Source organism: Acomys russatus, chromosome 29 (genome assembly GCF_903995435.1).
Source record: "Acomys russatus chromosome 29, mAcoRus1.1, whole genome shotgun sequence".
In the NCBI taxonomy this organism is placed as follows: domain Eukaryota; kingdom Metazoa; phylum Chordata; class Mammalia; order Rodentia; family Muridae; genus Acomys; species Acomys russatus.
Genome location: NC_067165.1, coordinates 9,963,537 through 9,976,219, shown reverse-complemented (window position 1 = coordinate 9,976,219; position 12,683 = coordinate 9,963,537). Strand labels below are relative to the sequence as shown.

Here is a 12,683-nt window from a genome sequence, read left to right as displayed (position 1 = left end):
ATGGTCAATATGTTATAATTCACAGATACTTTATGTTCCTGTGTCTGATGTAAATGCTATTTTTCTGTGAATACCATTATCTGACAGGACTGTAACCTGTTGCCTTGTGTCATTTCTTTCCAGGGCCAAAGGCAAGGGGTGATGCTGCAGAGCACCCAGCATCAAACATAGCATGTACTTCAGAGGGGTAACCCTTCTTTCTCTAGGGTAGATATCCATCCAGCCTCTGACTGAATTCCTCTGACAATGAGGCCCTCACTCCCTTCCAAGGGGACTCCTGTTTGGCTGCTCTCTTTAATAGAAAGCTTTCCTCAGCCTAAGTGGAAGTTTGTCTTACTGAATAGTATTCACTGGATTTGACTCATTTAACTCCGATAAATATAACATAAATCTACGTCTTTTTTCTAGTGATGTCCCTTAAACATTGTAAAGACTGTAAGCTTGATTTCCCACATTGGCCCCTCACTTTATCTCACAAAGAAACAACTCCACTCCCCTTGTCCTTTTCTAATGAGAAGTGGTTTCTACACATCTCTCCATATTGGGCACATTTCAAGTGATCATAGTTATCGTTTGATGAGCACATAAACTTTCTGACTGATGTTTCCCACACCTAAGCTCATCAAATCTTCATAACCATGGAGTGAGATAGGCATTAATATTCCCATTTTACAAAATAGATACCTGAGATCCTTAGAGGTAAAATAGCTGTTCTGTATTAGACACATGTTAAAACATAAAGCCAGGGTTTGAGTTCAGAATTAGAGTCTGATTGCCTGTCTACAAATTTTATCCTGGGTTCAAATTAGTCAACAGGCTCATGTAGGTAAATACAGTACCCATGCATGGTCACAACACACGGATGTGTAAGAAAGTAGATCTAAGCTACAATCTCATTTTATATAATCCACTCCTGTTCAATGCTATCTAAAATGATGCTATTATCTCCAAACCTGCCTCCTGGTAGATGCTGAGCCAGGTGAATTTGTAAGCTCCTGACCATTCTGACACAGGAACTGCAGAGAGTTCAAGTCTTACCATTTTTCTGCATCTTGACAGAGACCCTGATCTCAAAGAGATTAACTCTAATTTGGGGTGGGCTGGTTGTCCTCCAGGGAGTAGGGAACGCAAAGGGAACGGTGCCAGGAACACTCAGGGGAACAGAGGTGCTGCACAAACCACTTTATTTGGCCAATGCAAACCTGGGAAGGTTGCTATAACACACAATGGAATATTCATAGCAAACGAACATATGGTTCTTTGTTACCATTTCTGAAAACCAATATGTGAATGATTAAAAAAAAAAAAAGCTTTGCTCTTGATTTTTGCAACAAACTTTGAAAATCTCCATTGCAAACGCAAAGAATGTTTAACTGGAGTTGTGCTCTGAAGGCCCTAACTCCCTGGAGCCTCCCTCCTCTCCCTATCTCCTAATCCTCATTTCCTGGAGGTCATTTTAATTAGCAGGCTGTCATGGTGACTCAGCCTGCTGCTTCCACAGACAGGAAGGGGGTAGACTCCACTGGACCCGTTCATCACACAAAGGCACTTTAAGCTTCAGGAAAATGCACAATATTTGGCTTGCTTTCCCTTGGGAATTGCTTCTGCTGTTATTTCCTTTTATCACTCCTACCTGCCTGGAGTGCATTCCTTTGTCTCTTGTAGCCTCCTTACCTGGTAGTCACCTTGTTCTCATTACAGATTATCAGCGCTCACCTCCCCTGATCCTTGTCACCGGGGATTGGAGACCTTAACCACAGCAGTTCTTTGGAATGAACGAGCAGTGCTTTTTGTTTGGGGAGCTAGAATTTCAATTAAACTAGCCAGGAAATTGAAAAATAGCTCTCAGAACAGCTTTCTAAGTTGCATGCTGGGGCTTGAGAGGGTGTGAGAGCACGTGCCTTATAGATAGTGTGAACATATTTTTTAGGCCATTTCTGATTTCAAATTTTCTGCCCCATTGTCCCCAACAGCTTGCTTGCCTTTGGCTTGCATGTATGACATTGTTGCTTTGGCTCAGAAAATACAGAGACTGCATTCCTAAACCAGAAACAACTGCAACATATTTTAAGTGAAGTCACCAGGGGCATGATTGTTTGGCTTTAAAAGGTGAAGAGGGGCTTACAGGGAGCTGACCAGACACAGTATGGGGCCTCCTAAAAGGGGTATGTAGGTTTTCCTCTGTGCCATGGAAGATAAAGCCTGTGCGGTCCTGGTTCCACTCTCACATTCTGCTCAGCCTTGAGTTGAAGGCTCACAATTGATTTCCCATTGGTAAAAGGGAAAAATCAATGATGAAATTTCTCTCTTTCCCTTACTCCCTTTCACCAGCTTATGCATGATCCTGAAAACCCCTGTCTTAGACATGGGGAAAGGGTACTTAATTTCATGCCCCACCAACGAATACATGTTATTGCACCCATGATGCCTCCTGGCACCATGTCTTTAAAAGGGGGTTGAAGGGTCTTTGTGGTTCAGTGAGCTCTTCTTGTCCCCTTTGCCATTGGGAATGTTGCTGGCTGAGCCCCGCAGGGGTGGGTGCTTGAAAGGAGGGGCCTTTTCTTTCCTGCAAAGGGGAAACAACAGAAAGAGAAGACAGCATATACGCATGCTGTAATGAATTCACTTGTGTGCACGACCATCTCCCTCACTGGACAGGGGCCTCCTAGGTACAGCAGCCTTGCCATCTTCTGCTCTGTGTCCCAAGAACCCTGCACAGGCCTGGTTTAAAGTAGTCATGGTAGCTCAATGGACGTCTGGATGATGGATGACTGGGTAGCCAATGCCTAGATGGATGGGTGAATACATCACTTTGTTCTAGGCTGGGAGAAAATTTAACTCTCTTACAGCTCCAATCTGGTATCTCGCCACTTTCATTCCAACTCGTTCAACACATTACACATGGGAAAGGGGTGGAAACACAAAAAGCTATAGGCTGGAAATTTGGAAGGAAGCCAACAGGATTATGCTGCTTGTCTTGAGATCCCATGGGCTTGGAAAACCCATTTGAATAAGAGAGGGAGTGGAGAAAGAGAGAGAGAGAGAGAGAGAGAGAGAGAGAGAGAGAGAGAGAGAGAGAGAGAGAGAGAGAGAGAACACACTTAAAGGGCTGTGACATTATTCCCTGTATGGCCACCAAGAACTTCAGATTCCCAGTTTTATTACTCCATACAGCTGAATCACAGCAACTTATAATGTCATCTTTTTAATATGCTTGGAGATCTCAGAGAACAGAAGTGTGTCTGTTTTACCTCTATGCACGAGCAGTCAGCACCCAGCATCCAGCACCCAGCACCCAGCACCCAGTACCCAGTACCCAGCATAGTAATCTTACCACCATCATTCAGTTGTTTTGCACACATAGGAGATAATGAGTTCCTGGGGAGCAGGAACTTATTTTATTCACTGTCGTATTGTATTTTACCTCATTTGGTGCCTTATTTGTTTTATTTTTGACTAACAAATTGATTAATATAGTCACTGGGTTAAGACTTATTCCCAGTAGGAAAACTGGGCTTAATTTTAAGCCCCAAAGCACTGTATGAAGGGCAAGGCATAGGGCACATGCTTTTAATCCCAGAAGAGGCAGGCAGATCTCTGTGAGTTCAAGGCGAGCCTGGTCTACAAAGTGACAGTCCAGATCAGCCAGGGCTCTGTGTAACAGAGAAATCACGTCTTGAAAAACAAACCAAACAAACAAATAAAAAGAACTGTGAACTGGAAACTGTGCTGAATTCTCAAGTTGGCTGAATTCAGAAGTGTGGCCTTGGGCAAGGAACTGGACTTCTCTCAGCTTTGTTTGTACAATGAGAATACACTGCCCCAGTCTTCCAGCATAGTTGTGAAGTTAGGTGGGAGAATACGATCTGGCACCCCAGGAGTCTTCTCTTCCCTGCTGTAATTTGTTGACTGTGGCCTCAGAGCCTCTGGACATGTCAAAGACACAGACAGGCATTGATAATGCCCTCAACTTCTTTAGGTTTAGTGGAGGCCATACTGTGCAAGGCAACTACCCAAAATGAAGATTACAACATGAAGTCAGAAGTGGTGAATGACAGAAATAGAAATGGAGTGGGCTTTTGAATTAGGTCTGAAGATGTGGCTTGTGGCCATATGCCCTGACCTTGGCATGGCTATCTTTACTCATGGTTGATGAGTCACAAACGGAGTGAAGATGGAGTAGGTGTCAGCACATACTCACAAGGGATGTCTCGCCTTGGTATGTCTTCCCCCAACCTCAGTGCTTGAAAACATAGGTTCCTTGAAGATCTGGCTAACATGAGGAGACTTTCTAGTACAGGTAAGTCGGGCCTAGAACCCATGCCCCTTAACACTCTAGTCTTGCAAAGCTCCTGCTTAGACTGCCATCTACAGACATACAGTGCTATCTTCTAGAGGCTGCTTTGCTTGCAGCACTCACAATGGAAGTCAGGGCCTCCTCACACATGCTAGTCAGGTGCTATGCCTACGTCCCCAGCTCGGAGACAGTATGATCTTAAAGGAGTCCCTTCCTAGACGTAAAACTCTATTTCTTCCTTTTCCAAAAAGGAGAACACATGGTTTTCTTTTCTTGCTTCATAGATTCTGGTGAGACGAAAGTTTAAGAAGAGGTTATTATATTGTAAGATGGCATCCATCCATAGGTCATGGAGGAGAATGAGTCTTAACACTTCAAAGGAGCGTAGGGCACAAGACAGGTATGGTTTTTTTTGTTGTTGTTGTTGTTTTGTTTTGTTTTTTAGGACAAAGGAAATGTAAGGTCCCTAGAGAGACAGACTTGAGTTTTTGCTACAGAAACAGCTCCAGGTAGATGGTGACATGGTGATAGTGTGTACAGTAGCTAGTGAGGAGTGTGAGAATGCAAAAAATGACTTGTGGTGATTGGGAAGGCTAAGTTCCACTGTAATCAAAGATGGGGGTACAGAGAAGGAAAGGAGACCCTAGATAGCAGACACCTCACATGTATGTTCCTTTCTCGATTTTTTTAGACTCATCTCCTTTGGAAGCCAACTTTTCAAGGATTCTACAGCTCTTTGGGCATTGTTTTATACCCCAGACACCATTTCCTGGGAGGCTGCACATCTGTATATGTCATAAGACTTGGAGTTTGATGTGTTTGCTTTCGTTAATTCCCAAGTCAGGCTTGGTGCTTCTGGGATGTGTGGTAAATAGAAATATGCTTTGGGTCTTATGTTTCCCATCACTTCATCACTTCTCTGACCGCTTTGGTCTTATTATTGCTGTAGCCTTCGTTGGGCCCCGCTTCTTGTTGCCTTCCCAACTTGGGATACCGTCATTTCCTTTCTACTGCATCGATCTCAACTCTTCATGTCCAAATCTCACCTTCTCCCAGAAGCCTTCTTGGGATGTGTCTGCCATCTGTCAAGTACTTTCCAGGTTGTGTGTGGGTGTAGTGACATCTGGCTGGGACTCTTCCATAGGGCAAAGAGTTTAAGGAAGATTTGCGACTTCCCCCAATTCTACCACTATATACTCAGTTGACTTCAGAGCTTATTTAGACCTTAACATGTGCAAGTTCTATACCAGGCACTAAGGATTCAGGAATGACCCCGTCTAGTGGAGAAGCCAGGCCTGCAGAGGTACCCCTGGTCAAGGCCACTTATCTCCATGTTCATAGTCTGTTCACTCACAGAAGTAGTCCTGACCCAACCACTTTCTCTGTCTAATTTTATTCCCTTTGGTTTTAGCTTTATAGCTATGACACTGTGGGTAAATATAAACATAGGGTCTTAGTTTTACTAATCAGTGCTGAGGCCAAGCTCTTAGACCCCCATTGCTGTCTCTCCCTAGGACTCCTTTCTGAGGAGTGGCCCAGCACCCCAGAATGCTGACAGGTTTCCAACAGCATATGGGTAGGAAGTGACATATGGCAATTCTCCATTGATATGAGAGAAAACAAAGATTAATTTTGAGCCAAAACATGCAATTTTCTTTTACAATCAGAACTGCTCTTTCACTTAAGCAATTTGATGCTTGGGTGGAAAATAATACAAAAGGGCTAAGCATTCAAATCCCAAAGAAGAACTAGGAGCCTATAATCCTGAGATTTCAATCTTAAAAGGATTGCTTATCAATCTGGAGTTGAGTGGGTCTCATAGGGGCTGACCCAGGCCCAGAAGCAGGGGTACAGAGTAGGTAGGGAGCTAATTTGCTTTTCCTAATTTAAGAGTTGGGTGTATTCGCCTCAAGTCTTTAATCTTGTGGCCTAGTGAGGAAAGGAGTCTTGCAGAAAAAGAGCTCAAAGCTCAGCGTATGTGCATGTGGGTGCTGTAAGCACTTGAAAACAGAGGCTCTTGGGAGGAAAACACCCACCAACCCCTCTGACTCTGTTTCAAGCCCCCTCCCCATTTGGAAGAACCTCTCTTGACTGAGGCTAAGTACCCTACAGCGGGGTCATGCCCTGGGCTCTCATCTGGACTCTAACTATTAGACTTTGATAGCCCTTCTGCTCCCTGGGCCTCATGGTCCTTGCCTCTGCTATGTTTGGCAAAAGCCTCCTGCCCAAACTGTTAGCAATATTTCACTGATCTGTGACCATTACATGTAGCAGGAAAAAGTGGTGAAGGATGAAGAAAATTTTTATGCAGGCTGACAGAGGACCCAAAAGAGATAATCCCTAAATTAACTTGTAAATGAGATTCTAAGAAGTCTTTTGAGTTTTGCAAAGCTTTAAATGTTTAAGAACTTTAGCCAATCAAGAGTGACTTCTAAGAATGAACTGAGCACTTTCCTCTGGAGGTGAGCTCCTCAAAGGCAGGGTCATACCTTAACCACCAACTCATCCCGTCCCTCCCTCCCACCAGAGCGGAGTACAGTGTGCTGTCTTCCATAGGTATATGAGTGAAGGAATGATGGGCATATCCATGCAAGTCTGTGCAGGGCAGGCTGGTACTGCAAGGGGATGGAGAAGAATCAGAAAATCATCCTGTAGGGCCTTTTAATACCTCAGAGTGATGGAAGTAAAGTCTAAAGAGGATCTGTTCTGAATCTGAGACCAGGTGTCATTGTAGCACATGGCCATGAAGACTGTGTGGATTAGGCCTTAGAGAGGAACATCACACTGAATTATAGAGCCTGGGCCAGCCCAACCAGGTAAATCAAGGAAGTTATCACAGGCTATCACAAACTGGCAGAAACTGAAAACATATGGGAGCATCTACTGTGTACTGGGAATTGCCCAAAGCTTGCCTCTAATTTTCAGAACCATATTGTGTTGTTGCTATTATTTATGTTTAATAGGCAGGTGTAGAGAGACCTTAAGAGGTCAAAATATTTGCCTAAAACCCTGTCACACTCATAAGAGCTCAAGAGAGTCCACTGATGGAGCTATACTGTAGGAGCGTTCACATGGCTTTGGAACATGAAACTCTCCTTGTGCTATTGACATCGTGACCTCAGGCAATCTTCTGTTCCTCCTCCTTTTCTTAAAGTGCAAGATAAGATACACATGAACTAAGTAAGGTCATGTACACAAAGTGCTTCATACAATAAGTAACAGTGACTTATATTTTTATTAATAATAATAGGTGATGGAGGAAGAATCAATGTGCTAAGCTCCCGAGGCATCAAAGTACATGGTGAACATCAGTGGAAAGAATGGTCTGGCAAGAGGAGAGAGTTGGACATTGCCATATCATTCCAGGAGCATGGACCACTAGGGGAACAGGAGATGAGGCCCTGAGGTAGGGTAGTGGTGCTAGCACATTCCAGAGGCCATTGGATGTCCTTGTCAAGATGTTCATTGAGTGCTCTACCAGAACACATGGGAACTCCCAGCACTTCCAGCTGCTGTTCAACCCTCAGACAAGATGGATTCTCCCATCCCAGTCTTCTCTCCTCCTTGGATCTACAAGTGGGTCCATCAGAGGAGTGAGATGGAACTTCTTAGGGGTGTGTCCTCTGTAGCCCAAACCTTCAAGTGTTGAGGGAAGGGGGCTATCATAGACTGTTGGGGCACTTGTACACCTAGCCACTAGTGTTTGAAATATAGACCTCACAGTAATGGGAACATGTGTATGATGGTGCTTGGTTTATAGATTAGGGGACTGAAGAATTGGAGTCTATTTAGAAACTATAGAGGATGAGTTATCACATAGGGTGGAATATGTGAACAACCAGATTAACTTAGATCAGTGGCTGATCTTGGCTCCCAAGCAATACCCCAACCCTAGGGAATCCACTATTGAGACAGTGTATCACTTGACTATACTGTGATACTGAATATATTCCAATCTGGGGATTGAAGCTCAGAGACGCAGTTTATTGCATCATAGATAGCGGACCCCGAGGCATCATTTGGCCTGACCAACCTGTTGAGTCAAGGGACTTACTTGCCCTGGGCCATGGTAATCTGGTTGGCGATCTGGGATGACCTTCCTAAAGCTGTTGGAAATGAAGCTTCATGGATGCCTTATGTTTAGGACCCACACTGACTCTTGTGGCAGAGCTGAGATTGCCCTTCCTGTGACATAGGTGAGAAGCTGAGGACCGTGAGAAAACTAGATCCAGTGAAGCAGGGCCCAAGCCTGATTACTTGACTATACCACTTACCGAAGTCTTGGCATGGGGACTGGCATTCTCTCAACCAGGGGGTTCAGGCGGTAATAGTCGAGAAAGGTTCTCGCCACGTTCCGCCCCAGCTTCATATCTGCAGGTGTGTGTTAAGATGCAACTTTGAAAAGAGACTGAAGCAGGGTGAAAAGAGGCCTAGTCATTAAAAAAAAAAAAAAAAAAAAAAAAAAAAAAGAAGTAAAAATAAAACCCATACAGCCATGGATTCTCCAATTAGCCACTCCCTCTTCAGTAGATTTTCCAGGATCTTCCTTGCTGTCACTCCAGGGCCGCGAGTGTTGTCCTTGCTTCCTACCTCCATGGCTTTAGAACTGACCTCATTCAGAGCATATGTCATTTCTCACAGGGTGAAAATTGTTTACTCACAGCGGTTCCTCCATCAGCCCGCATCAGCTCCAAACACCAAACTTCTCATCTCTTGATTATGCCCACCTCAGAATAGGTTGGCATCACCTCTCCCCTGGACAATTGTCTTCCTGTTCTCTGGGCCTCCTGTCCCAGAATAGACCCCTCTAGGATATTTTTGATAATGAAGTCAGAAGTTGTATTCACTATTGCAAACTTGATGGTGTTACTCAGTGACTAAAGTCTTCAAATTGCCTTAAAAGTACAAATTTCTGGTAAAATTTACAAGGCTGTTCACAGCTTGGCTCTTGGTTATGTTCTCAGCTCTCCTCTTGCTGCCTCCCACTCCCCACCCCCTGCCTTTTGCAGTTCCCACTCTTCAAATCCGGTGGCTCCTAGGTCTTTGTTAACCATACATCCCACTAGACTACCATGCCATCATGCCTTATAGGACCACCTCCTTTTCAGCCTTCAGAGTTAGGGTAGTGGTGGTAGCACATTCCAGAGGCCAATTGACTTGGTTCAGTTATCATGTCAATGGGCATATCCTCCTTGGCTCCTTTGCTGGGATAGGGTCTCCCTAGATTTCCCATGGTATCTTTTTATAGCCCTCTTCCAATCAGATTATTCAGCAATACGGTATTTCAACTAGCCTTTCTTCTCAATAGCTCCTCTAGCCTGTACAAAATGAGGCAGAGGCCATCTCTGCTTGACTCAATCATCTAAATATGTATGTGCTTGACTGGAAGTCATGTGAAAACACACACACACACACACACACACACACACACACAAATAATGACAGCTAAAAGCTAAGCAGCATTTTAGTATGTGCTAAGCAATCTCATAGCAAACCCAGTAAGAGAAGTCTATTACTGTTCCCACTGTTCAGACAGTATAAGTGACTTCCCCCAAGGCTTGATGCCTTATAAGTGCTCCAGCCTTTAGGATGTAAACCTAGGCTTTGCCTCTCTGGGACCTGCATGGTTGTATCCATCTTTCTCTTAGCTAATAAACCATCTGGAGCCCAGATCTACTTGTGTACAATATTCACAAGCCTGACACGGCAACACATAGAGCTGAGGCATGCCGGGTTGTATGCAGAGAAGCAGCAGCCTTAGGCTGGTCCAAGTGAGTCTCTGGAGAAGGATTGCTTTCAGCTGGACTAGAAAGACAGGACAGCAGAGGAGGCCTTGTAGAAGGCCATGAGCAAGAGTGCAGAAGTAGTTTTCCATTCACACATGCATCTAAACAACCATTTTCTTCATCTTTCTTGGGCTCTAGTGAAGGGACTTTTCCAATGCCACTTAGCTGATAAAGGTAGAGTCGTGAGTCAAATCCAGGCAAGTCTGATCCCAGACTATGAGTTTCCATTGCCCAGGGCTGTTTCTCAACTTGAAGGCACCTTTTCTGTCAAAGCTTGAGTCATCCCAGGTCAGAATGGGGTGGGAGGAGGAAAAACACCAGGCCCATTATTTATGACAGGGAGATGCACTGCAGGCTTGCTGTGCTCTGGGGCTGCCACCTGCTTTCTTTCTCTGGCTGTGTCTGACCTTCTCTGTCCCCTTCTCTGAAAAGTCCACAAGCTGGCACTGAGCATGGCCTCTCTGACTAGCAGACCCCAGAGGCTGTCTCATGGCCAGAGCCTACAGAGACAAGCTGGCTCCTTGAATCCAGACAGTCTCTAGTTGGCTTGAAGAGACCAAATCATGGATATGTGTGTGTTGAAAAGAATAGCTGCAGGGCAAGGGAGAAATGAGAGGTCCCTGTGGACTGAGCTGGTAAGTTGCAGCAAACGCTTTTTGAAGGAGACATGTCTAACCCAAATCCTGGTTCTGCCACATGCTATGGACAGCCGATTTTAATTTCCAAAGACGTCTGCAACATTATCTCTGGTCTCACATGCTATTCTAATATGACCTTCATAGTCTTATGTTCTTTCTCCTTGAATCTTCACAGACTTTCCACTGGCTTCTAACCAAAATATTAACAGAAGTGGAAGAAGTGACATTGTGAGACCTATGTGGCAATGTCAGAAAAGGCAAAGTTACTGTATCTTCCATTATGGAATACTTGAGCTAGGGTCCCAATCTTACAGACAAGCAGACTGACCACCCAAAGGTCCTGGACCACGCAAAGAAACCAAGAATAGACTCTTGGTCTGCCTTCATTTCTATAGCACTCTTGTCATCCCAGCCTCAGGCACTGTTTACCTACACCCGAATCAGACATCCACCAAAGAACCCTCCCACTGAGACTCACCCAAATATCTGACCCACAGAGAACACGAAAGGATAGCTTTGTTTCAGGCCACAAATCTTAGGGGAAGAGTGTCTGACACATATAGAACTAGACACTGAGTGATATATTGCACAAACCATTCCATCTCCCTGAGCATACGTCCTAGTCTGTGAAATGCCTGCTTCACAAGGTTGTTTGGCTGCAGTGTAAAGCTGTATGTAGCACAGGGCTGACTGAATGATGGATGGATGGATGGATGGATGGGTGGATGGATGGATGAACGAATGCATGAGAGAAAGAAGCATGATCTGTACCTTACTGTGTATACTGAGCCAGACCCATGGCACCATGGAAGCTACCTTGCTCACCATCAACTTGAGTGTCTATAAAGGAGTTGGTCTGTTCCACAAAACTGGTGCTAATCATTCTGGATGGGCTCTGTTGCAAAGGCAGTTTTAAAGGTGGGCCTCATTTTGTCTGGGGCGACAGCCCGCTTTCCATTCTCCCCTCTAGTTGCAAAGCCTTATTCACTCCGGATTATTCCCTTCACTGGCCCTGATTGAGTGAAGGAGCAGAACAAAGGTGAAGGAGAGTAGAGATTGATTGAACATTTTCAATTAAACCAAGCTGTCCTAGAAGAAAGATTTAAGATCCAGGTAAAGAGACTCAATGGTTTTCTTGGCTAGGCCATTTTCAATATATCACAGTATTAAGAGGGTGAAAAACTGGGATGAAAGCTCACAGCCATTCATTATCCACAAAACTCCCGGGATAGCCTATATGTTGAAAATCTTTACATCCTCAAGTTCAATTCATTGGTCTATTTCTCACAGATGGCAGGAAACGGTCAGCCATCAGGGCAGGAACCTAAATTGTGAAGGACAAAGGATGGATTCAGTCAGCTGGGGTGCTTGGAAATTTGAACTAATCCAGTGACTTCTGCCCAGAAGTATCTTAGCACAGCCTCCTATCTCATGGGGACTTTAACAAGTGATGGGAGATTAGACATGTTCTTTGATCTTCATGTATGCATGCATGCATCCATCCATCCATCCATCCATCCATCCATCCATCCATCCTTCCATCCATCCATGCACTGATTCATACATCTGTAGGGGTCTTCCCATGGGTACACTGCTGCAAAGAATATCAGAGGTTGGGGTTAAAACAAGATGAATTGGAGAAATTCATTTTCAAGTCTAGAGGAGTAAATCAATGTACCCCAGTTAACTATTTCAACAAGTAGGTGGTTAGTTACATTGCCACCTCGACAAAAGCAGCTACTGTTTTCTGCAAAGTGCTCTGTGTGATGCAGTTACTGTCACCAGCATTCACCACAATCCAGCAAGACCAAAGCATGAGTCTATATGCATTTCATAGATAAGAAAATAGCAAACAGGGTTTATATTATTAACACATAGTCTCAGTCTTTGATGGAGGTAGCATCAAACTCCGGGATCTCCCCAGCCTGTGTGTGCTGTCTCTTCTCTGGACTGTGATCATAA

At 44.5% G+C, this 12,683-nt stretch overlaps 1 protein-coding gene across 1 annotated transcript in view; it reads right to left on the bottom strand.

The window, feature by feature from the left end:
• Window positions 1-1,423: 1,423 nt before the first annotated feature.
• Agbl4 (AGBL carboxypeptidase 4) overlaps window positions 1,424-12,683 on the bottom strand; it is a 1,177,749-nt gene continuing 1,166,489 nt past the window's right edge. The window contains exons 12-13 of the mRNA XM_051171890.1: window positions 8,572-8,668; window positions 1,424-2,566 (exon numbers count right to left, since the gene is read on the bottom strand). Coding sequence (XP_051027847.1) covers window positions 2,446-2,566; window positions 8,572-8,668 — 218 coding nt within the window. The 3' untranslated portion in view covers window positions 1,424-2,445. The remainder of the gene's footprint in view (window positions 2,567-8,571; window positions 8,669-12,683) is intronic.